The sequence below is a fragment of the Danio rerio genome, chromosome 2, assembly GCF_052040795.2.
Source record: "Danio rerio strain M-AB ecotype USA chromosome 2, GRCz13ab, whole genome shotgun sequence".
Classification (NCBI taxonomy): Eukaryota; Metazoa; Chordata; class Actinopteri; order Cypriniformes; family Danionidae; genus Danio; species Danio rerio.
Window position 1 is genome coordinate 52,583,558 of NC_141022.1, and position 27,964 is coordinate 52,611,521.

The 27,964-nt window shown below is 36.1% G+C and overlaps 1 protein-coding gene and 1 long non-coding RNA gene across 2 annotated transcripts; one reads left to right on the forward strand and one right to left on the reverse strand.

Moving 5' to 3' along the window:
- The first annotated feature begins 324 nt into the window (after positions 1 to 324).
- On the forward strand, positions 325 to 3,489 carry LOC147846505 (uncharacterized). The gene is made up of 2 exons (XR_015479092.1): positions 325 to 2,008; positions 2,133 to 3,489. It is a non-coding gene; the product is annotated as an uncharacterized LOC147846505 (long non-coding RNA).
- cdc34b (cell division cycle 34 homolog (S. cerevisiae) b) lies at positions 2,969 to 27,964 on the reverse strand. The gene is given in 5 exon segments (NM_001002688.1): positions 2,969 to 4,428; positions 7,348 to 7,482; positions 14,056 to 14,153; positions 19,903 to 19,989; positions 27,315 to 27,964. Coding segments are annotated over 5 exon segments (720 nt in total). The 5' UTR covers positions 27,501 to 27,964; the 3' UTR covers positions 2,969 to 4,214.

The following is a 27,964-nucleotide window of genomic DNA, read 5'->3' on the forward strand; positions in this document are numbered from 1 at the left end:
CAAAAATTCTATTAAACAATTATATTTTGAATTTAAATAGTTTTTGTCTTGCGTTTACATTAATTTTACATTTAAATAGCCAAAATTACAAGTTTCAGTATTTTAAATGCGATTAATCGCGATTAATTTTTTAAAAAAGGTGCGATTAATTAGTTAATTTTTTAATCGATTGCCAGCACTAATATATACACACACACACACACACACACACACACATATATATATATATATATATATATATATATATATATATATATATGTGTGTGTGTGTGTGTGTGTGCGTGTGTGTGTGTGTGTGTGTATATATATATATAACATTTTTTTGAAACATTGCTTATTTTCTCAATAGGCCTTTCAGGTCAGCAGATCACAGTTAATGTGTACAAACACTGTGTGTAAAGCTCTGCCGTGTACACAGCATCATCAGCGCAGTAAATGCACCTCTCTGGCGCCCTCATCCCTTCATGTTCATTGTTTGGCCTGCGACTTCAGTTTGTCTGAATAAGCCTCTAGCACTGTGTTTCCAGGCAAACCCTGAATGCCAGTCGGACGGTTGCCATGGCAACAGAGTCAGGCCGACTGCACTTTAGAATGCCTGGAGACCCTGAACACTTCAGTCGTGCCCAGAGTCTTATCAGCAAACCCATGCCACAAACCTGAGACATGCCGAAAGAGAGCTCGTTTAACATCAGACAGCAAAAAGTTTAATTAGGCTTTCAGAGAGCTCGCTCGCATTTGTCGGTGAAGACTCTGATGAAAAGTACTTACTCTCACTTGTCTAGTTTTTATTTAAATGAGGAAAACTTTTGGAAAGTAGAAGTTAACTAGATGTGAGCCGTTTATGACCTGTTAAATGCTTTATGAGCATAGAGCTACCAAAAGTTTCTGTTACTTACAGTTTCTTTTAGATTAAATGCATTTTGCATTCATTTACAATGCATATTTGTGGCAGTAAGGAGTACAAGTGTGTTTTTTTCAGGAACATTCCAGAATTATGCCCATGTAGTTGTTTTTTTTTTCTTTTTCCTGGTGTGTTCACATTGCAAGTGTGAAAACCAAGCTTTGTACCATTCTGATGAACTAAAATAATATTCTATAAAATCTATAAGCAAGTATATATGTCTTGATTTGTTTAAAATGACCAAGAAGCACAAGACAATTGAGAGATCTCTACAATAGAACAACTATAGAGAAAAATATGGGGGGACTTGAAATTTTTCAGTTTCTATGGATTTATAGGTGACTGCCAAAGACTATAGAATACACAAGACCAGTCACTTGCATCTGTTTGAATGGGGAAAAGTGTAACTGTCAATATGGTGAACAAAGCCCTGCCTGTTAGTACATAAGCCAATCGTCGATCGCTACATATATGGTGAATAAAGCCCGCCTTCTAGTACAGGAGCCAATCAGAAAATGAGGTCTGATATCCATTTTTATTTTCACTATTCGTTCAGAACGGACCTTCGGGTCACTCGGAAGGCGGTGATATAAAAAATGTGTCGATTTCTCTTTACTGATAAGATATACAGCCAGGTACAAAACATTCCTGTGATTCAGGCGATTCTTCCAGGTTTTTTTCCAGCGCAGCCTCGATTTCGATTTGTAATGACGTGCAATCAGGCTATTGGAAAATCCACAATTTTTATTTGTTTTATTCTAATAATCTGATTAATTCATTAAAAAAAAAAACTTACAATCACTTTATCAAGTAAGAATCCACAACACCTACTGCTGGCTTACTAGCGGCCTATAATTAATATATTAACTGTTTATTAGCACTTATAAAATATCATCTTACTTTACATCCCTAACCCAATAACCATACCCAACAATTACCATACTAATTAATAAGCAGCTAAGTAGTAGTTTATTGAGCTAAATATTGGGCAGCTCGGTGTCGCAGTGGGTAGAACAATCGCCTCAGAGAAAGAAGATCACTGGTTCGAGCCCCGGCTGGGTCAGTTGGCATTTCTGTATGGAGTTTGCATGTTCTCCCAGTATTCGCGTGGGTTTCTTCCGGGTGCTTCGGTTTTCCCCACAAGTCCAAAAACATGCAGTATAGGTGAATTGGGTAAGCTAAATTGTCCGTAGTGTATGATTGTGAATGAGTGTCTACAGATGTTTCCCAGTGATGGGTTGCATCTGGAAGGTTATTCGCTGCGTAAAACATACGTTTGATAAGTTGGCGGTTCATTCCGCTGTGGCGACCCCTGATGAATAAAGAGACGAAGCAAAACAGAAAAATGAATGAATAAGCTAAATATCAGTTTCTTAATAGAGTGAATTGTATATTAAATGAACAACTATTGGTCCTCCATCAAACCCCAGACATGCTCAATAATGTTTATGTTTGGTGACTGGGCTGGTAAATCCTGGAGCACCTTGACCTTCTTTGCTTTCAGGAAATTTGCAGGCTAAAGAATGAGGAGGAGCGCTATCCTGCTGAAGAATTTGCCCTCTTCTGTGGTTTGTAATGTAATAGGCAGCACAAATGCCTTGAAACCTTAGACTGTCTCTCGCACAGCCCATACTGAATGTAACCCAAACCATGATTTTTCCTTCACCAAACGTGACTGATTTCTCTAAAAATCTATCATCTGCCACTTTTCCAAATGATCAACTAGAAGTCAAGTGTTTATTTGATGCTTTTACAGCTGGGATCGATGACAGGACTTTTGGCAGGTAGTGTATATGGTTCCAATCCTTTATGAGTTCTTATTTATCCGATTAGATTTTTTTAACACAGAGGATATATTTTAAAAAATACTAAATATTGATAGCCACCGACATCCATAGTTAGAAAAACAAATACTATGCAAGTCAAAGGTTTTCCGTTTTTCTGTTCACAATAAGAAACACAAAACCATTTCTAAACGAACTATTGCTCTTTAAGCAATATGCAAAACCATGAATAATTAGCTTTTTTTACCCTAATTAGCTAATAAAAGAAAATAAATCAGACATATCTAATAAAGATCTTTATTCAGTTTTAAATAGGCCAACAAACCGTAAAAATACATACAGGTCAATAAAATGACAAATCAGCTCCTTTTGTAGATCTCAGCCTCTTGGGATACGGTTGTAAATTGTCCTTAAAACAAAAATCATAAAGACGGATGACTTGCAGATGCGGGGGGGAAAAAGAAAAGTACGCTATGTTGTTGGCAGATTTTTCTTTTTCCCGATTGGTTGATCCTGAGAGTCAGTCGATATGAGCTGAAATCAGAGACGGACGCCAGCACTTGCAAGCCTCCAGGCAGCGCAAAAAACAAATGTTTCAATCGAAATTTTCACAACAAAGAACGTGCCGTGGGTTCACAGAACATTAACGCAAAAGAAACGCCACAAAAAAAAAAAATAGTTCAACAGTTTTTGAGCTACATCCCAAACAAAACAACAAACGATCAGTGATGCGAAATGAAAAAAAAAAAAAAATCTCACTACAGTTAAATAAGATTTACAGAGGACGAGACGGGAATATCAGCATTGCTTAAAAAAAAAAAAAATATTAAAATAAATTCAGCTCAACAGCAAAACATTATCCAGCCCAAATCTGATTATATAGATTTTCTGATAAGCTCCTATATGCTGGAACAGAGAAATACATCATTTCAATAATTTAAAGTGATACTATAAGATAAATAATGTGGAATTTAAGCACGTTGTAGAATTAGGCCTCAGCAGATGGATTAATATCAAGGTTTTATACTTTAATCTTATGCTTAGGGCTTCTCATTGGAATTTCTACTTAAAAAATAAAGCTTACCTAATAAGACAAAGTCACACTTGATTGCTGGGCTGCTCAAATGTGCTTTGAAGGCCAAAAAGTGAGTGTGGTTATCAGAAGAAATTCATAATCAGTGTTACTCAGCACAAAGCCTCACTTAGTCAACCTTAATTCAAAAGTCGCACTCATTTGTTTTAGCTTTTCTTCTTTTCAAAGCTGTCTGAAAGCACGAAGCAACTAAAGAATAAAAGAGCAGAACGGAAAAGAGCCTGAAGGCCAGCGCATTTCTGAGGTGAAACAAAATAATGCTTACATAAAAAACATAATCAGAAACAAACAAAAAAAGATCTCATTTTAGTCCCTTAAGGAAACAAAAATGGCCATTTGAGTGAGTGTAAATGCAGGTTTGCATGCCTTAACATTTCCACTTTCGGGGGGGTTGATGCTGATGAAGACGAGGATGAAGGCGGCAATGGGAATGTGGTCATGATTCTTCGTTTCCTGAGTCGTCCTCATCATAGCAGCAGTCCTCATCATTCTCATCGTCCAAGTCCTCATCATCATAGTAATCGTCGTATAAGAGGTCAGAGCCCTCATCTGGCGCAGGGGCACGTGTGCGCACACAGTACTCAGCCAGCGTGGTGGGAACTTTCACTCCGTCCCGCTCGGCCTCCGCTTTAGTTGCCAGAACTTGTTTTCTGGAACAGACACACAAACAACTCATGAAATAGATTGAAAAAGAAATGATTGCTTTCAGGCTAGACTTCATTACTGTCTGCTTTCCAATTGACATTTTATTTTGTGCTACATTCCAGTGTTGAAATGACACTGGAATTTCCAACTTCGATATGACGCAAGGGTTGCACGATACTGGAATTCGGTACCAATCAATTTAGAAATTTTAAAAACGTTTATTTCCAGCTAACATTTGAGAGCTGTTGTGCACGTTCTTAAACAGCGCGGATTTGCCATTGTGTTCACATGCTCAACAGAAATGACTGTGGTTGGCAGTGAAGGTCATCAGTTCACCAGACTCACTGCTGTTGACTTATGCCTAGTTCAGACTGCGTGGTTTTAGCCCTGATTTTGGCTCGCCGACAGGTTTTGAGAAATCGCCGACAAATGCCTGAAATCACAGGCAAATCGCTGCTCGTGCACGTGAGTGACAATCACACAGTATGAACCATCAAAGACGCGATCTGAGAGAATCGCAGATTAGTCGCCGATGCCTGTGAGATATTTGGCATGCTAAATATCTGGAGCTGTCGGCGATTCAAATCATGCCGTGTGAATTGAGTTTTGACTGAAAATAACATCAGCGATCGCCTACAGCCAATAAGAGAGCAGCATTCACTTGCGTGTGCGTGCGTGTATATCTGCTGCAGGCCAGCGGGAGGCTGGGGGAAAAGTTAAAAGCGTTTTTTTTTGGTTTATTTGGACCCACTAAATGGTGGAAAACTAGTTGAGGTTTGACAGGACTCAGGAGCAACCGTGTCTGTTTGACGTTTCATACAGAAAGAAATTAGTTTATTAACACCGTTGAGGAGAAATGGCTAATTCCCTTTAAACCCTGGTGAGCAAATATGTACATTTTCTACCCCATTAAAGGCTTCTTTCTCATTATGTAGTTATTAACAAAAGATATACTACGTGATTTTGACTGTGAGATGTAGTTTGGACGAACTTGTGGGCGATTCTTCCTATGGTAAAGTCATGCAATGTGAAAGTCCCTGTCGCCGATCCATCTTGCAGTGTAAACAAAGCAGCGACGAAAATCTAGCCAAGGTAGTCATGCAGTGTGAAAACATCTGTGACACGACTACTTTGAAAATCATACAGTCTGAAATCGGCATTAGTGTAACCACAGATACAGGGACACTGGAGTGTTTCAAAGTACGTCGATTAGCTGGTTTGTTAATAAGCTGACATACAAGTGATCCACTGATGAATCGTGGCTTTAAAACAAATCAATGGGTGAATGGGTGTTGATCAATAGCTTTAGGACAAGCTTGATGAAAGGATTTAACTTCCAATGTAGACTGCTGTGTGTATGTGTGTGTAAGAGCATCTCCATTTGCAAAACAGAGTCATTTCAATTTACACAATAATAATAATAAAATTAACTACAAATTTAACCATGCATCTTATTTTAAACGTTTACTAATGTGTATGTGTGTGCGCATATGCATAACAGAGGCATTTCAGTTAGCAAAAATTAAATAAATAAATAAAAATTCAGCTGCACATTTAACCATGCATCTTACATCATAATGTTTCCGAATGAGAAAGTGGGACATATTGACATTTTCTGCAGAGTAGTTTTTCATACGAGTTTCTGCTGCCCAGAGGTGTTAAGATGCCAAGGCAGAGAAATAAACAACTGATGTCCTGAAGGAGGGAGAGGATCAAACCTGACACAAATCTTCCAAGTCAGATGGTTGAAAACATGAATTGCAACATGCAGTAAAGAGATTGCCAAGAGGAGATAAACAGTCACTCAGGTTTCAGTGACTCATTCCACCACAGGAGGGCATCGCTGATCCAGAAAATAAATCTTTGCAGAAGGGTTTTCCATTAGCTGAAGTGTCATTTCACACTACACTACCTGACAAAAGTGATGTCGTCTACCCAGGTTTTAGGAACAACAAATAATAGCTTGACTACTAGTTGATCATTTGTTATCAGAAGTGGCTTACATAAAAGGCAAGGGCCTCTAGATTACGCTTATTTTACCAAAATAAAACATGATGATGCCTTGATTTTTAATTACTTCATTAGGACACTAAGGTCGGACTTTGCTTAGACAAAAGTCTCGTCACTTAACAGAAATAATGTCCAGTATAGAATATAAACTCATGATGCAGTGGAAAAAGAATGAATATCATGTATGACTCCATGAGCTTAGACGACTGCATCCATACATCTCTGCAATGACTCAAATAACGCATTAATAAAGTCATCTGGAATGGCAAAGAAAGTGTTCTTGCAGGACTCCCAGAGTTCATCAAGATTCTTTGGATTCATCTTCGATGTCTCCTCCATCTTACCCCAGACATGCCCAATAATGTTCATGTCTGGTGACTGGGCTGGCCAATCCTGGAGCACTTTTGAACTTCTTTGCTTTCAGGAATTTTGATGTGGAGGCTGAAGTATGAGAAGAAGCACTATCCTGCAAAGGATTTTGCCCTCTCCTGTGGTTTGTGATGTAATGGGCACCACAGATGTCTTGATACCTCAGGCTGTTAATTTTGCCATCCGATCTGCAGATCTCTCGCACAACCCCATACTGAATGTAACCTCAAACCATGATTTTTTCCTTTACCAAACTTGACTGATTTCTGTGAGAATCTTGGGTCCAAGCAGGTTCCAATAGGTCTTCTGTAGTATTTGTGATGATTAGGATTCAGTTCAACAGATGATTTATTGGATCAATCTACCTTCTGCCACTTTTACAAATTATCAACTTGAAGTTAATTTATCATTTGTTCCTCTTAAAATCTGGGACATTTGTCAGGTTGTGTATGCTTCAGATAGTGCCATTCAAATGTTAACACACATTAAACAAATAAGACAAAAATTTAACACAACTGAAGCTCTGTTTGTTTTCAGTATTTTACCTAATGATTTCTGCATATTCCCGGTCTTTTCCTTTACTGTCTCTCCATTTGCGGTACATGACAGAGGCGTCCACGTTGGCAGGAGAAAATGTGTTGGGTTCGTTCAGTAGGGAGATGACACTCAACAGGATGGTTCTGAAACACACAGACAAACAGACAGTGTTATAATGCCATTATCTTTAAGCTCATCTGTCCTAGAGCTGCTTGGAGCGGCATTCTCCTAAAGAGTTCAGGAGATTTTACACAAGAGGATCAGTCTTTATTTATTGTTGACTACAACTGAGGTGCGCTAGCATTGGAGCGATAAAATGCAGACAAAAAATTATTGATCTACACGTTTGAAACACAAGCAATAGTAATATATTGATAATAAATAGTGAAATACAAGATATATATATATATATATATATATATATATATATATATATATATATATATATATATATATTAAAGTGGTGTTTTAGTCTAGTAATGTACCTTAATAAATAAATTTCAATAATTAAATAAAAAGAAGTAGTTTTTATTATACCAACTACCTATGGAGAAATGGAAAATGTCATGAGTGCTGTATTACAAGTCGAGATCGCATTTATATAATAGGAGTATCCAAATTTCTTTGCTTGAACGCCGATTTTCTTTGATCGTGCCCAAAAATAAACACTACTGAAGTGGTATTTATCGTGTTTATGTAACATGTCTCCAACATTTATAAGATTTGCTGGGAATATTTTTGAATTTCTTCAATAGACCTACAGAGCGGCATTAATGCGTCCTGAAGTAAAGTGAAACGGCTATAAACTCCAGCAAGATAAAGTCGTTGTATGTTATATAGTTAGGGAAACTGTTTATCTTAACTAAAAGCTACGTCGTGTTAGCTTGCCTGACGCATCTGTCAGTCAGTCAGTATGTCAGCACATCACCTTAAAGGGTAAAACAAATAACGCACAGCACTACTATGGTTACAGAAAAGCTTGCGCTGTTATAATTTACTAACCTTTTAATGGGTTTTGGTGCGATTAAAACCCGATATTAAAAAAACAACAACGACTGAATGTTTTGAATGAGAAGCTGTAGCTGTGGCGGAATGAATTTTGGTGTGGCCCCCCGGCATGGCAGAAAGAATATAGCGGAAACCATGATATTATTCATATTTACTGGTGTTATAACTGGTGTTTCTACGGGTTTTCATAAAGTCAAATCTAAGACTTTAAGACCGTTTTGAATTAAATTTTAGACTTACACAAGGATAAACGGTAAGGATTTCCGGGAGATTATCGCTTGTTTTCGGGCACTTCCGGGAGACTTGGGATGTCTGGAATAACCTCCCGCCCTACTCATAATTCTCTCTTCATATAGCCGTATGCCTATTACATATATAACATAAAACACTGTGATATAACCAGGCTCGGATCGCATCGCTTTCTCACTACAATCGATCCGCTCCAGAGTTCTTTCAAACGAGCCGAGACCACCTCATTCAGGCGATCTCGGAGCGATTGTTTTGGCGCGGATCTGAGAGCGATTATTGGATTCACATATGCCAAACGAACCGTGCTAACTGGGCAAACGAGACAGGCTTTGAAACAAAAGTCTAGGTGTGAAAGCACCCTAAGACCCTGCGGACACCCTGTATTTATTAGGGGATACATATCTTGAATTTAAACTCATATGGTGCATATTATATTATTTAATTAATGTAAAATAAAATAAAATTGGTTCAATAGCTGTATTTAAATTTAAAATGTTTGTTTATTTAGACTGTAAAACAGTACCCACTGTAAATTTCTATTGGCTTGAAAGTAAAACTAAAGGACATGTAAAACATGGTTGGAGCACAGTAAAAAATAGCAAAAAGCACTTCAAAAATAAAGTAACATTACACTCAATTATATTAGTGATTCAAATTCAAGTTACAATCGAATTAAATAATAATAAAATCCAACAATTATTATCTAAGCAAGGGAACACTGTAGGTTATGTCAACATAAACCACTGCCGATTCAATCTGGGGTCAAAATAATGTCCATCTCTCTGTGTTCTTTGACAGGTGTTCTTGAACAACGCAAATGATTAACATGAGCTTCCTGGAAGACACCAGCTTTTCCATCGAAACACAAAGCCCAGGGAAACAAGATACCAGACTAACTAGAGCAGAGATCAGACTCGGGGGAGGAAACACACAAATACACAGATCTCCACCGAGATGCTTTCCATTAAGGCAGAACACAGAACCAGCCTGGTCACTATTCCTATAGTTGTTCTGTTAGCAGAAAATACATCATCCCTCTTTTGTGACAGCTCCTGCTAAAGATCTAGATGGGAGCCTGAAGGGCAATTCATTTGCAAATTACCCAACATTCAAATCACAAGCTCTCTTTCTTTAGGGAAAACAGAAGAATAAGCTGCAAGGTGGGCCCAAAAAATAAAATTTATATGACACCTATGATAAAAATCTACTTTTGTAAGCTGTTTGGACAGAACTATGTATATGTATAGTGTGTCCACTGTCATATTAGAGTGATAAAAACACAAAAAGTCTCTTTTCATTTCCTGACGTTAAAATAGTACCCAAATCCCAGTGATTTTTAGGCCCAACGCATTGTGACGTTGGAGTGTAGTTTCCCCCACCCAACAAATTGATTGACAGGCACCATGTCTCCATAATAACATGCACACACATCCACAGAACATTTTTGCAAATAAACTGTCTGCGATTTTTATACGTTTTATAAGTTAAAAACATTTTTAAAACAGAGCATGTTTATAACAAAGGCAGTAAAATAGCTATGCTATTCACCACGGCCTCATGGTGTCAGTAAATGCAGACATATATATATGAAATAAACTTGCTTGGTATTTTTGACTAATGAGCTGTATTTCAGATTCATCCCAGTCTGTCTCTGTCACTGACTGCTGTTTATCTGACGTAAACGCATGACGAGAAGCACAAGCACGTGGGAGCCGTGGGTGGGGAGAAGCAGTTCATTTGCATTTAAAGCCACAGGCTACAAAAACAGCTACACTGTACTCGAGACAGCAAAATGGGCAGATTCTGGAGGCTATAATAAATGATCTGTGGAGATTTCGAGCTGAAAATTTACAGACACACTCCGGAGACACCAACGCTTTATCTTACATCTTGTAAAGAGGTAAAATAGGTGCAACTTCAGTGGAAAAGAACATTTTTGCTCATCTTTTCTGTTAAAAACAAGATATTTTGAAGTAAGCCTGAAAACATTGACTACCATAGTAGGAAAAACAAATATTATTAAAGTCAAGTGGTTACAGGTTTTCAACATGTTTCTAAATATCTCATTTTGACAGAAAGAAAGAAAGAAAGAAAGAAAGAAAGAAAGAAAGAAAGAAAGAAAGAAAGAAAGAAAGAAAGAAAGAAAGAAAGAAAGAAAGAAAAAGGCAAAGGTTTGAAACGAGTCAAAGGTGGGTAAATGATGAACATTTTTACTTTTTAGTGAACTTTCCTTTTAATGCTGATACACTAGAAATGTCTGTTTATCAATTACTGCGTACTAGGGGTGTACATCTTTTTCATCAGAAACATTACATCTGAATATTTAAGGTCATAAAAATGAATATTTAAATATTTATTTATAATAGGTTTAATGATAAGGAAGTTTAGTTTAGATAATTAAAAAATGTGTGCAAATAATAAACATACTTCAAAAAGTATTTACAGAGAACAGAGAAAACAGCAAAAAAAACAACAGAAATTGTATAGAAAGTACAGAAACACTTCAGTCAGTATTTAGTAACATGTTTATATTGTATGACATGAGAAAAAAACGCATCATCCTTAGTTTTTTAACATAAAACATCAATAATGAAGTTTTTGATGTTTGATGAACAGTGAAATGTTAAGTAATTCTAGACCTCTCTGTGCTGAGACGCATCCAATTAAACATGATAAACCAGTTTCCACTGTACGCTCCACAGCGCCACCCAATGAATATGCTTATTTGAGTTTTCATTTGCATGCTTGGTACTTGCATAGATTCATCCCCTTTACAGACAGCAAAGTGAAGGCTAGTAAAATTCAAATAGTTTTGGGGGGGACGAAAAAAAAGTGCTCAGCATATATGAGTACACCCCCACAAATCTACCTTTTAAATTCATATTTTTAATAGGATGCTTTACAACATTATATTTGTGCATTTACATTAATTTAGTCAGTACTGAAGCTAATCTAACAAAATAACTTACAATAATGGTTCAAAAATTAGTACACACAATATATATGTTAGGGAAAATTATTAAATAATTTCAAAAATAGCAAAAATCAAGAAAAAAATATATACAAATTTATTGAAATGTTGTAGGTTGTAATTTATTTTTGCAATATTTTGCATGAATATAAATGTATTATATTTCCATTTTTTTATATGTTCTGTGACTGAAATATTATTTTAATAAATCAGGGCTCGAAATTGTGACCATTTTGGTCGCATATGCGCCCGAAATTTTATCTATGCGACCTCAAAATATATTTAGGAGCATTTGTGCGAGTGCATAAAATTGTTGTGTGAACTGTTTTTACTGCAAAATGTTCACGCGGATTTGGGAGACATTCACGCAGAATGCATCTTTGCTCTTGAAACGCGAAACGAATCGCTCAGGAATGGTTTTAAACAGTTGTCATGTAAACTTGCTGCAGTAAACAAAGCCAAGTCTGTAATGCTTGCCTCGCCTTCGCGCTCTTCTTGTTGGCCCACTGTCTCAGAACTTAACTTGATGATTGGTTAATATTAGCTGTCAATCACTCAGTCAAAGCCTTTTGGCTTGGAATGAAAGGGAGAACTACTACCACGGAAAATTGTAAAGCGCTGAAGATGAGAATGAAAATAACACTGACATATTTTGTTTTAGAAACCATCTAGTTACAAATAATGTGATCATGTGCTGAATGTTAATCTACCATCTACACTTTTCGAAGAGTGGATAAAGGACTTCCATTGGCTTCAAGTCCGCAATGAAAAGTCTGTGGGATGGAATTTTCAGGTAACTGTTTGCCACATCTAGCACGAGGGCTTCTGTTTAATCCATCATTTAATCGCCAGATGCTGTCCACCGTGCAAGTGGCACCACGTACACCATCGCAAACGGGCTTACACGGAGTAATATCGCTACTCATGAAAAGACCGGTATTGCTATTAACATGACTTTTGCATATAATAAGTATATTTCAAAAGCATCAATGCAATATCAGACAGCACCTGTGAGAACGGCACAGTTATATCGTTAACAGATTCATTCATGTCAAGTAGTGCGTGCAGGGCCAGTGGGCGCTCTGTGTATCTTTTGTTTATAAAAATATATTTTCTTGTGATAACGGGATTTCGTTGAGACATATTTTCCTCACTCATGCACATATATTTTTTTGCTTGTTAGTTTGATAAGTGTTGATTTCAAATGCAATAAATATGTTTGAATAAAACGTATAGTAACGTTGCTTATAATTGGTGGGTGCGACTAAATTTTGCCTGATGCGCCTACATTTTTAAAGTTAGGAGCACCGGTGCTAACAAGCAAAAAGGTTCATTCAAGCCCTGTAAATGTATACGTTTAATAAATCTGTTTTGTTCAAATGCAGCAATATATATTACTCATTTTCACTGAGAAAAGGATAAAAATATTCATTTTCAAAGTCTCTGATGTCCTAAGAGTGTGTAACATTACAGCTAAAAATACCCCACAAACAATGTTTTATAGCTCTTTATAACTGCCCCTTTTAAGCCTGATTTATACTTCTGCGTCAGGTGACCGGCGTAACCCACGGCGCAGGCAACGCACGTGGCTGTGCATTTATACTTCTGCGCGCTGTCTCTGCCGGTCTGCATTAACACTTCCGAAACGCTAATTGGCAGTGAGGTGTAAATGTTCCTCTGTGTCAAGTTTCTTCGCTACTTTTTTGCATTTCCTGAACACTTCCGGGATGTACAAGTGGCTCAAACTCGCTCATTTTGAGGCAGGAACCGGCGGACGTGCAACAACTTTAACTATGAGGTAAACACAAAACAAAACTTTCCATCCGGAGCTCCTTCACGGGACTCCACACTTGTAAACAATCGCTCGCGCGGCGTCGCGCCATTCGCGCGCCTCTCGGTCCCGCCCAGACTCGTCAGCGCTACCAAGCCGACCAATCACAGAGCTTATGCTACGCGTCGTTGCGACGTGTAGTTACATTTTTTGAGAGGTGCACGTCAGTGACGGCGATGGCCACGGCGAAGGGCTATGCGTCAGCGCCGTAGCATACGCCGGTGTTTGACGCAGAAGTATAAATCAGGCTTTAGGCTTTGATCCTAATTGCTTTAATTTCAAATTAGATTGTGCTCTTTTCAAAAGAGGGCGGAGCTACAAATGCCTGTGTGTCAGCATAGTGGCATATTAAAAAACAAGACTAACATTTTATGCTAATGAGGGAGAGATTGTCACTAATGGGCTAGGCTTTCCACCTCTGATGACACGGACAAAGGGAGAATGTTAATCAAAGTTTTTTATCAAGTGTGATTATAAAAGCTAAAATTAATAAATGTTTATTATTCTAACCTAGTTATATTCACAGACCTAGATTCATTAAACCTTCATTAAAGTTAGATTCATTAAACCTCTTATAAAAGTGATTTTTGCATAATAGCTCCCCTTTAATAATTGCAGATGAAATATTTGTCTATTTGTGCACACCCTACTGCATACCTGACGTTCTGTGTGGGGTTCCACCTCTCCGAGGGTAGCTCTCCGCTCTGTGGATCATCTACTGGAGGATGCAGGATGGAGATGCACACGTCCCCGTTCTGGGAAAGCACACAGAGACTCAATCAATTACAGGATCACAATCCTTTTATGAAGAAAACAAGCGTCTCGCTGAAGCGCTCGCCTCCACACGAGCGCTGCGAGTACTCAAGAGTCAGAGCGAGACGTGTGAACGAAAGATAAGGAGAAACAGCCTGTCAAAAGCTGAAGAACGGTCTCTGCAGAATGATGAAAAGCCTTGCGCATGCACTGCATATTTACAATACATAAGAAATATACCATAGTGCATGGCCTGGGTGGTGTTGGTGTCGTTTAAATTATGGTACTTGTATAAACATATTAACATAAAGCTAAATTATTAGCCCTCCTGTGAAATTTTTATTCTTATTTAAATGTTTAACAAGTGATGTTTAATAGAGAGATTTTTTTTCAAAAGTTTTTAAGACTAATTTCAAATAATTTTTTTCATCTCTGTTTTGATGAATACATAATATTCTATGGTTAATTGGACAACAGTGGTTTGGTCTGTAGATTAGATTTAACTGTATTGTCTAGGGATGTCCCGATCCGATATTGATATCGGAAGCAGGTCCGATATTAGTCCAAAAAAACTCTTTTAAACTGTGTTAAAAATCTTCGATATAAGCAGTCAATTATTGTTAACTATTTTTTTGTGGATATTAAATGCAACAATCTCATTCTTTCGGGTGGTGTGTGACATTGAAACTTTGGGCACTCAAACTTTAGCAGTTGGTCAATCAACAGTATTTTTTTTTTCTTATGTTCCTGCTCTCAGCTGTTCCTACCATTTGCAGACTGTAAAAAATAACTGAAGTGACTTTTAATTAGTATTTTGCACTTTAAAAAAATATATTTGTGTTAATTCAATTAAGATATTTTTCAAGGTCTTTGGGCTCTATCAAACACCCGGCGCAATGCGGCGCAAATGTTATTTGCTATTTTTTATTTGTGTCGTTTTGCGCTCATATGTGCGCCCATAGGCGTTCTGGTCTAAACAGAAAGGCGTTCTGAGGCACACTGCTGGCGCTTTCCTATTTTGAGAAACTATAATAGATTTTGTCATTAGACCAAAACAAACCCGATCTAAACTCCAGCGCAGAGTTGCGCCTCGCTTACACACAGCTTAATAGCCTACACACAAGATGTAACGCAATACACAAACATCTTTACATATGAAAAAAATTAAATATTAAGGATATATATATATATATATATATATATATATATATATATATATATATATATATATATATATATATATATATATATATATATATAGGATATAATAAATATATATATAGGATATAAATATAAAGGATTCAAATATTACAAAACCTATTATTTTCTAGCCTACATAAATATGAAAAACCACTGCTTTTTTGTCTTTTTATTTATTTTATTATTTATTATATCCATATTTATATTTGTTTTATTAAAAACAAGCTTAGAAAAACAAACTGTTTGCTTGTGAAATGCTCAGTTTTTCCACTTAGACTTACTTTACGTCATGTAAATAGCGAATGCGCTTATGGCGCGACGCAAGGCTCTTAAAGGAAATGAGAGATGAGACTCTTATTGGTTTATTCTCAAAACACACCTATAACTCATTAGGAAAATAAACTCAACCCTTTTAGACCATGCGCCACAGCGCAAAGTGTTTTTTTTTCCGGTCCTTAAATTAGAAAAAATGCATTCTGACACGCCCTGAAAGCGTTTGCGCCCTGCGTTTTGCGCTCTGCGCATGGACTGTCAAAATAGAGCCCTAAATATTTATTCTTTAATTATTTTATATATATTCTTATGTAAAACTATCACATTTAGGCAACCATTAGTTAATAAATTGGTCGTTTTTTTTCCATACTAACTGTTAGTGACTTTTGTTCTCAGTTTGATCTAGCCGTTCAAACATACCTCTAAACGAAATAGGTAAAAGTAAAGTATTCATGATTTGTACTGATTATTGTATTGGTAGTACTGAAGGCTGCAATATTGGTAAGTTTTATATTAACAGATTTATTGCATTTAAAATCATTCTGACAATTAAATGAAGGATTAAATAAAATATCTCGTACTTAAAATGGGTAGATTCAGTGGCCAACACCGTTACCTGAAAACTCTGTCACACAGACTTTACAGTGAATGTCTTAAGGAGTCTTATCCACTTTTTGAAAAGTGTATCACCAATCAGCTGTGTCATTATTTGTAACTTTAGGTGATTTCTAAAATGAAATCTGTCAGTGTGTTTTCATTCTCTCATCTTCAGCGCTTTACATTTTCGTGGCTGTTGCTCCCCGTCACCTGAAGGCAGAAAGCGTTGACTGAATGATTGACAGTGGATAAACCAATCCATTTGCATTCAGTTGTAGAGCAGTGGGTCAATCAGAAGAGCATGAAGCCGGGGCAAGCACTGAGGACTTGTTTACTGTAGACAGTTGACGTTTTAAACTATTTCCTAGCTCTACGTTTAACGTTTTTAAGTGCAAAGAAGCATTCATAATGTTTTCTAAATCTGCGCATCCGGTGAACATTTTGCAGTGAAAACCGGTTGCACGGCAACAATTTTATGCACTTGCACTTATAGTCCGAAATATATTTTGAGGTTGCATAGATAAAATTTCGGGCGCATATGCAACCAAAACTGTCGCAATTTATAGCTCTGTACAATTACAAGGCAACCAAATGCAGTTTAGATCTAACCAGGAGTGCAATAGTGCAGTAAGTCAAGGATATAGGTATAAATTATAAAGTGCAATTATAGAAAAACTATAAATTTACAGATGGGTGTACTATGAGCATTATATACAGATTGTATTAGCTATGAACAGATATTTACAATAGATGAAAATATGTAGGGGTTGCTATTAATAATCAGAGGTATGCAGATAGATATGCAGATAGATATGAACGATTGGACATGTATGTACAATTCAAGCTGAATTAGTGCAACTTCGTGTGAAGAATATGTGCACTTTTAATTATGAAAATATTAAATAATAAATAAATAATGCAGTGTTTATTAAGGAGCATAAGTTATGAGGAGAGTGTGGGTGGCAATCAAAAACAAATAAGAGGGTTAATAATAACAACTTTAAAAGTTGTAAGAAATAAAAGACGTACGCCAGAAGAAAAATATATATATAATGGTAAATACTGTGACAATTTCCATGCTCCGTTTAACATTGCATATTTGAAAAAAGGAGAATTCACAGCAGGAGGGCTTATAATTTTGCCTTTAACTGTATATACATATAAATGCAGTTTTAAGTATTAATCCTATAATCCATATAAGCACCAGTTAAAAGCTTTACTTCATGTTGCTTCTTTTAACTTTGAATCTGGCATCAAGACAGCTGCTTCATGTTATGTAACATTTTAGATTTGCTGGATGGATAGATTAATTTAACACTTGAAAAAAAACTTTCAAAGCATAAAATGACTAGTCATTGAACAGTTCATATCTTTATATATTGCCACTATCCTTTAAAGTAGAAGAAGCACTCAGTCAAGTTTACATTATTTTGTACATTAGTTTTCATTTTAATGAAAATATAATAAACTTGATTAACATAATCATTTAGAAGAAAAAGGCATGTTTTATTATAGCTTTTAGAGCTAAGGCGCCGCCATCTTATAATGCCGCTGTGTCTGACGTCACGGGATTGGTCCACTCTTTCACGCTGCTCCAGCACTGCCTGACAATGGGATTTACATTCAGACTAATGTAGACTTCACGCTTTACTAAGCAACGTCTTTGTGGATTATGTCAATACATTTTCGCTAATCAAGTCAATCAATTCAATCTCTCAGCATCTATGAAGGATGTAAAACCTACCATGTGAAAAACATTAATCGTAATCGAGTTAAAATGTTCAATTAATCGATATCTTGATTTTAGACCAAATCGCCTAATAATAAATAAATATAAATATGATAAATATGATTGATATATATATATATATATATATATATATATATATATATATATATATATATATATATATATATATATATATATTTATATATTAGACACTCATATGAAGCTTGTATTTGCACCAGCTTCACATCCACAACTACACACATTGGGTTAAACTAGGCTTTCAAGTAGCCATGTTCAGTCCTTTACTTCCACTGTATCTGTTACGCTGAGGGAACGGAACCAACCCAGTGATGTCAGACACAACAGTATTCTAAGATGGCAGTGCCCTAGCTCTAAAAGCTACAGAAAAACATGTCATTTTTTTAAATGGTTACAATAATCGAGTTTGTTATACATATTTTCAATAAATTGGAAAATAAACTTACAAAATAGAGTAAACTTGACTGACTGCTTCACTTCCACTTTATAACACAAAGATTCACACTAGGTTAGCAATTGCTTTATAGTGTAAAATAATACAAAGTGATGCAAAATAAATAAATAAATGGCAACTGTTTTGAAGACTACCAATATTTTTACAAAGAAAATATTTACCTATTATCTTTCTTAATCTGATCTCAATATTAACTAAGGGTGCTTTCACACCTGTGAATCGATTCATTTGTTCCGAAACAGGGATTAAAATTGTTACAATTTTGCCCTTTGCTCTTGGTGCGGTTTGCTTTCACACGGCAAAGTTTCTAAACGGACCAAAATCGCTAAAACAAGTCTCGTGTAAGTAAACTCTCCTCACATTGGTCAGAGTTTCACGGTTTACGGTTTATTTAGCTGATTCCTGCTCCGCTGTCAGGAGGGGTGGTGGTTTGGTGATGTTTGACAGGGTGCGAGCGACGTGTCTGAAGAGCGAGGAGGGATGCGGTGGGGAGGGGTGAGAATAAATTAAGGACCGGGAGGGAGACGCGCAATTTCGGGAGATTATCTCTCATTTGCGGGCATCCGGAAGTCTCTGTGCATTTGCGGGAGACTCTCGGAACTTCCAGGAGACTTGGGTTGTCTGGAATGAACACCTGCCCTACTCATAATTCTCTCTTCATATAGCCGTATGCCTATTACATAATCATAATACACTGTGATATAACCGGGCTCGGACTGCATCGCTTTCTCACTACAATCGATCCGCTCCAGAGTCTGTTTCAATTGTTTCACCTCATTCAGGCGATCTTGGACCGACTGTTTTGGCTTTGATCCGACTGCGATTGCTGGATTCACATATGCCAAACGAACCGTGCTAAATGGGCAAACGAGACAGGCTCCGAAACAAAAGTCTAGGTGTGAAAGAACCCTTAATTATCGTATTACGAAGCACCTGTCATTTTTACATGTAATTTATTTGATGTCAATTTGATAAATATTATAATCATTTCAATTCTCCTAAAACAACAGACAGCCCACCCAGGGTTTACTATTTTTTACATGAAAAATCAAAAGCACAAAATGAAAGAAAATAATGAAGGATCTGTTTAGCGACTTCTCATGGTTAACCTTATCATTTCAAGCCCACAAAACATGAGCTAATGTTTTCCAGGTCTGAACTGCAAGTCAGTACACCACATATCTCTTTGTGGTGAGCGTTACAATTCTTCCTCATTTCTAAACGCCCAATTATTGCCCTTAGCTTGCTCACTTTAACATTTAACACAAAGCAGCCAATTATCCTAACATGTCTTCAAACAATGTGTTGCTTTTCATATCTGACCATGACTGTTTATTGGCAATAGCTAATATACAAAGACTCGTGCTTGCCGCATTAACACAGGGCTTAACTGTGACGGAAACGAGGAAGTCCAGATGAGCCACGTGTCAAAGTGTGAAGACTAAAACACTCCTCTTACCTCGTAGATGTTGGGGTGCCACATCTTGGTGAGGAATCTGAATGTGGGTGGGGAGTAGGGGTAATCGACTGGGAACTTAATACGAGCCTGTAAAACAAGACAGAAGCGATTATTAGGATAAACATGGTGCATTGTTTGTTTTTCCAAGTATTTTGGGCTAAATCATAACATATTCAGCTGCCAATGAGGCCAATATTCACACTTGTTTCAACTGTTTGGTCTCAACCAAATTTTTCAATGGCAACCCCCTCACCCGCTGGTCTCTTTTCACACTGCACTCACATTTGTCTGCAACAGATGCAGCACAAGAGACGTGAAAATTACAAGCTGCTTTACAAAAAGCAATTTACACAAAGGCAACCACAAGAAACGCACAACAATAAATAAAGCATGGGTTCTCAAACTAACTCCTGAGCTGGTTGGTATAACGATATAAATCATGACAACGGTATGACGTGTCTAACACTAGAGATTTTGCTGTATTGTACATTTAATAGCATTCAAAAATGTCAATTAACATCTGCAGTACGAGACATTACTGACATTTATGGATGAAGTAACACTAGGGCTGGATAGTGTATCAAGTTCTGGGGATATATCGGTATGATTCCCTAACGCGATGCAGTATTATCCAATATCGTTCATATCGAAATGGTTTAGAGGACACACGTGCGCAATCTGCTCGAAACAGACCACTCCAAGGTAGCACGCGAGCTTCACTTGCACAAATGTGCGCATGCGCAAATGAATGATTCACTCCATGAGTCATTTAAAAATGTTCAAAATGAACGAATCGTTTAGGAACGACCCATCACTGACATGACATGGAGGAACATGCAGTGCTGGTGTGGTGAGAAATCTATCCGACTCCCCGAACAAATCTGACTCCCCTCGCGTGCATGCACATCACATAGTGCCTGCAGCTGTCACAGCAACTTATCAGAAACCTTTTATCGATCATTTCTTCCGCATTTGACTGCAAGAACGAACACAGCCTTGTTAAATTGACAAGGAATTTAAACCGCATATTGAAAGTGAAATCAGATCATATTTACTGATTATAAGTTCGGTATTACACAACGGTTTCTTCTTTACATTTACATTATTAAACATTTAGCTCTGCGTTCTGGTCTGTTATAATAACTGTTTATATTTAAATGCTTCACCAGCATTTCATCACAGTACTCTGAAACAATTTTGTTATATCTCATATCAATAGTCTATTCGTTTTCATCTCCTTATTTAGTAAAACAAATTTAGTCAAAACTAAAGAAAGAAAAGTGTAGGATTTTTTACATGGAGTTAAGATTTATCTTTAGATGTCTTCAATATGTGCACTGTTTAATAATTGTGCACATTACTTACATGTAAATGTGTAACTAAAAAGATATACAGCTGAGTTAATTGTTGTTTGCAGGATTACTTATGGTTATGATTACCTACTGGACAAACAGTCAAATAACCCAGAAGTACTGAGATAACTGTTTACAGTTTAGATAAAACCACTGATATTTATGGTAAAGACTAAAATCAACATGTTCATTTAATTTGACGCTTAAATATGTAAGGTGTAGGCAGCAATTACATAATTTAACCAATAGATGGCGAAAACCAGCCATCAAAAATATACCACTGAATAATTCTTCGAAAATGATCTGTCTAGCAACGAAAGTTTTATAACGAAAGAGAATAACTGAATCGCTTATTGAAAATTAGACTAAAATATGGATAGTACAAATTATAATGTTAGGTTTACACATTTAGTGTTTTCAGCAACAGTAGCAGTAACTGAATTTTTTCCACAGTAGTGAATATTTTACAATTAATTTTTATTCAGCTGATTATTTCTTCATTTTATTTTTAATAAAATTACAGATTTTAGGTTCTGTTTGTTAAAACTAAAATGTTTTTGCAGTGATGTTTTGGTAATAAATGGAAAGCAAATTTAATTTGCCTCCTGCCCTTTTGGCTGACCCGAATAATGGTGTGATCCATGACTAAAAAAAAATTGTGATCCAAACCATGAGATTTGTGATTGTTAAACCACTACTGAATACTGTTCGACATGCCAGAAAACCATAAAATACTTTTTCCTTTTTTTTGCTAGCAATTAGCATTTTAGATTTTATTTTTATGAAAATCATTCCAATAAGTCTAAAATTATTAATATTATTATTTTCAAATAGAGCTATTCAAGTCATCTGATGTAACTATATATCGCAGAAAACAAAATTGCAATATCAGTATTTTTTTCCCCAATATCGTCCAGCCCTAACATAGAGAGCCCTACATGAACTGATTTAGTTTTAGTTTTTTTTTTTCTTCATATTTGGAAGTATTTCCTTAGATAATTGAGCCAGCTGTATTTGAACAATAATTAGCATCTTTGATTTTTATTTGTCCTATGGTTTGTAATTAATTTGTTACTTTTGTTCTTTATTTATTTTTTACGTATCAATTTTCGTTGTTGATCCCATCTTGTTGTAAGCTTGTACACCCATGCTACAAAGTAAAAAAAGATTTACTACAAGCGAATACAAATTCTTAAAACCTTTCTTACAGACTTGCGCTCCTCTCCAAACTGTACTGTAAAGCTGCTTTCACCATTAAGACACACATACACAGTCAAGCTGAGATACTAAATGGACTTGGGACCTCACTAAAATCTAGTGTATGAAAATGTCCAAAGGACTGCATCATATTTAACACATTTTACTATGTTAAATATCCTTCCGCAGATTCCCCTTCCCCCAGAAACCACATTCTGTTCCAGCTTGATAACCCAGCCAAATACGAAGTTCAAAACGTCAACTTCTCAGAGTCGTCAGCTGGTGTGCCGCATTGAGATTTCTCTCATACAGCAGCTTTGGAGGATTCGGTCTCAGGGTGAGCCCAGGACAGCTGCTCTTAATAGGATTGGAGACGCATCACATTGCAGAAGAACAGTGCAGATGGACAGGAGGGAAAATCTGAGAGAAAACACACAAATGGACGGCGCGGAGGAAAACCAGGATGTGGGACGAATCATTTTTTGGCACTAAAACAACTAGGTTAAACATCCGTTACGCAAGAGATATGCCCTCCATCTCAATTCAATACAGACCTAATTATTTTCAAGTCTCGTGGCAAAACTGCCCTTGAAACATTTTAGGCTGCTACTATTGGAAGTGAGCTTATATCGCCCATTCATCTATATCATATTTAATAATTATGTTTAAGAATGTGTTCAACCAGGATTTTGGTCATTTACACGAAATGAGAAGTTTTAAATATTTACAATCTGTAATGAAACTCTTGCTGCCTTAGGTTTTTTACTTTATTTGAATCAAATTAAATTTCAAATAAAGTTTAGTCATTTTAAATTATTTTGTCAAACAGACTAAAATATTTAGCTAAACTTTAAAAAATTAAAATAAAACCTGATTGAACTTAAGTTAAATACGGTAAACTATTTAAAACATTTGGTGTCATGTCTTTGTCATACATTTAGGCCTGTCACAATAATCAATATATTGCCTTGTTGCACAACACATGCATGACCTCAATCATTTTTGTTGATGCAATGTATATGGCCCATACGTGAAAAACAATTCTAGCCACTTATCTTATTGCGCAACATCTCTATCTCTATTAAAGAAGTCATTGTCTGTATGGTTAAAAACACTGTAGTATTTACTATAAATTACTATAGTATATTTTCATGCGGGTGTCTGACAACTAAAAACAGATCTGGTCGCAGATATCGCAGCCTCTGTTACTTTACACTTTTTTTGAACATTTATTATTATTTATTTAGAATATGCGCTAATGCCTAATTATTACATTGTTAAAATTACTATAGTTAAATGAAATACCATTAAGAATAAAATACTATGTGTGGCTTGAAAGGGTGTACTTGCATCGTGATGCTATTATATTGTCATTCTGGCATTATATAATCTTATAATGGCCTTAAAATGACTATAATATCATTTATTGCAATATATTTCTGTGTATTATTTCATCCAACAAAAAAATATATAGTGACAGGCCTCGTGGACATACACAAACACAGTCAATTAAAATAAATGCTGTTAAGCTCATCAAAATAAACAAACCGTAAAACCAATAAAAGAGTCGTGGCTCGGTCCTAAAGCCATATAATAGCTTTTGTGTGAGGAACTGACACACTGCTGAGAGTGGGATTTAGATGAATAATGTAAATACACGCAGAGCATTTTTCTCTAAACAACTAAATAAAGATACAACAAAAAATCCAAAAGCATTTGACGATGGTATTATGGATTGTTGAATGACTAGCTCTGCAATTTGAAACTCCATATATTTGCATAGTAATTTATACGGATTGTTTCTGATGAATGAAGATGTTTACTCTTGAAACAAAATCTATATTAACTTTGTTTGAAGTACACAGGAATTTGCTCAAAATTAAATATAGAACAGTTTCTTCTTTAATTGCTATAATGCTTTAAGTATATCAGGGACTTTAGTAAGATTGAGAACTACAACAGATGTTGAGATTCTCTCACAAAGAAAAATTTGTTTACACCAACTAAAAAAAAACTATTTGCACAATCAAGTGCAATCGAGTTGGTCCAACATGATTTTATCAAATAAAAGTTTAAATACATTTGTATTTCCATTTAATTTAAACTAAAAGGTCTGATAATATCATGTATGTCTATTATTTGTTGTACATTTCAAAGACTCTTGGTTTTACTTGAAGTTATCCTAAATTAACTAAAAAGCAATTTTAAGCATATTTCATGACAGTTTATTGAGACTCATGCCAGAACTAATTTTAGGACAAGTTATTGCTCACTAAGCAAAGCAATAAACTGCATTTTTGCTAATTAAGCTGCCAACACCCAAAGCATGGGTGCTTCTGCAAGATGGTAATCTCAAAACTCAAAGAATAACATTAAAATCTTCTAAATCTTCAAACTAAAGTGAAGATTAAACAACAAGTCTTTCTATTATCGTTAAACACCTAAGATTACTTTTGCAAAATGCTTGAGTTAACTTAATGGTTTCAAATTTAAGTGGACTGAACATAAAAAAAAAAAATTTAAAAAAAGTCCAATGAAATTACAAGAATTGTGTTGTTTCAGCTTATTTTAAACAGGTAGTTTAAACAAGCAGCAGTAATATTTTTTTATATAAATATATCTGTTAAGCTTACCAAAGCTGCATTGATGTAAAAAGGCTTCAATTTAAAAAAGGTAAAATACAATATAAAGAAAATACAATCAACTCATGTGATCGTGAAGCTACATTTTCTGCAACTGCTACTTCAGTTCTCACACGATCATTCAAAAATCAATTTAATAGGCTTGTTTCATATCGAACAACCATTTCTTAATAATATCAACATTGAAAATGGTTGTGCTGCCTAATAGCTTTGTAGAAAACCCGTGATACCATCTTTTCCATAATTATTTATTAAAGGAGTGGTCCAGGGTGTATTTTCAAGGCTTGGTTGTGTTTATGGGGTGCAAAGCAATGTATGCTCATGCTTCATTTGTTATTTTTTCATATATATGACTTTGTTTATATACAGCTACTCAGCGAACATAAAAACGTTTGTCATATTTCCTAGTTCCTCTGAAGACCTGCCCTCAAAAGGCTCTGATTGGTCAGCTAACATAATGTTCTGTGATTCGCAGATCAGCTCTACATCACCAGGAAGCATTTCTGTTATAACATTACAGCACCGCTGGCCATGCCCCTTCGCTGCGCAAGGTGTATGTGCGTAACCTGAAGGGTTTATGACAACTTTGTTTGCTGTAAGCTTTGCCAAGCTAACTCTGTAAAAGCCAATGTCTCTCTTTACATTGAGCGTCCCACATTTAGAGATGTTTATGTGCATACAGCTACCTTACACATCAGTTAAAGTTTCAAATATGATATCGTAGTGGACCACCCCGTTAAATAATTTAAAATGGAAATCCTTTAATATCTGTCTTCATAGTCATTTTTTGAGTAAGCACATTGTTGATGAAATCATATCTTTCAAACATTTGAATGACAGTCAAATAGTAGACTTCAACTGTGTTTTTCATTAGAAGTGAGAACTTCCTTTTTATTTCTTCCAAAGAATAAATTACTACGTATCCATTTCTGGGTAAACAGGCCATTCAAAAAACAAAACAAAAAAACATTACTATTCCAGATAAGTATAAGCACTACTGGTTAGTTAGAGACTGTTGTGAGACCTTGAAAACTCTCAAGAGAGGTTGAACGCTGTTGATCCTGTGAACAGACAAACGGTGCAAATAATTTCTCCTTCAAACAAAGAAAAGCAAGTCTCTGTCATGCAAATACAGGCTTTTCTGCTGATTTATCCTCAAGCGGGGAGCAGTTATGGGTTTGAGTACCATGCCTACGGGCTTCGCCAGACTCGAGAGTTCAGATCTGACATTAATCAGGTTTCAGCACGAGCTCACATCCTGACAGAGCAGTGAACAGTGACGCCAGTGTATTGGCCAAACCCACAGTATGTGTGTGAGAGAGTGCTCTCGCTGTAAACAAAGGCAAGAAAAGTCATTGACCTACTTCAAAATCGCACCACAACAGTCCAAGCCCTTCCTTTATAATCGGAAGAGGAACTAAAGCAAAGCTGAATAATTCAATAAAGCTTCTGACTTATTAAGGTCATTAATTTATGAACCATTTCGGACTGGTGTGAAGGAACAGGTTTATCTGCACTGGTGGAATGGGAGAGATTCACAAGAATCCTTTTTTTGTCAATATTTTTTTAATTATCACAATAACCTGTTGCGTCACAAAGGAAAAAAAAAAACAGGTCAAACATGATGTCAACAACTAAAGCTAAACAAATGTGAAATCTAATGAGTATTAATTATGCGAAACTATGATTCAAGAACAATATAGATCACTTTTAAAAGTGGAAACATTGTTGACAGAAACATGCATTCAGTGAATTTCACCACAAACACTTAATCATATATTACAAAAATTGGAATAAATTAATTTGTAATTAGCTAGTTAAAGTGTATTTATGCAATGATAGTAAATATTATTAAACAATTGTTATAATAATATTGTTTCTACCATCAAGTCATGTAAACCTTTTCTCCCAGCATCCATCAGAATCCTAATGAGTCAAAGAGGAACAAAGAAACCAAACAAATGAGCCCTATTATCCTCAACAAAGACCCTAAAATCTCATCAAAGCGACGTCTAATGGAAGAACACAAGACATGAGACCACAATCAGTCACAAACTCGATCACAAATCTCAATTAGATCCAAATTTGACAGCAAAAATCACATCATGCAAAGAGATGCAGTAGTTACACAGAGCTGGTTGCAGTTTCAAATATAGACCACAGCCATCTGTTCCTAAAAATAACTCCTATTTACCCCCTAAAACCCAGCCTTGGCACATACCTTGAAATAGCCCCCTTCATAGTGAGTGTTTGGGGGTCCGAAAATCGCCACTTCCCAATTGTAGAGATCAGCTTCATCCACTAAAGTGATCTTGAATCCCTCCACTGGTTCCTCCTGTAGAGACTTCATCTCCAGCATTAAAGCTTTCTGTGAGCTGGCGACCTGAGCACTGCTCTGTTGGGCCATTTCTGCTTTATTTCTACCCAACTAGACTCAAAAAAGTGCGTTTTGTTCCTCAAAAAGGGCAAAAAGTTGACAAGACGTGATGAGGCGATGAAAGCTGCTTTTCTTTCTTTGTCTAGAGTTGCTAGCTTAGCGAGGAAATGACAATGTCCTCAAAAAAGAGAGTATTTTCGATTAAATACAAATTGTTTTAGCTGTAAAGCATTATAAGTGAGTTTCTCATCGTCGCCGAATGTAATAAAGGTTGTTTGGTTGTTTGTATGCGGAGTTTTGTCTTTCAGAAAAAGAAAAAATCGCGCTCCGTGTTTGTTGTTTTTTTCGTAGCTGAAGGCTAGCCGTGAAAATCCACTTCGACTCAACACTAATCCTCTCGAATTGGAGGTTTTCGTTAAACAGGGGTAAAATCAGATGGCTGAATGTATAAAAAGAAAGTCTACGATTCAATTCTGGGGCAAGCTGGTCTGTCG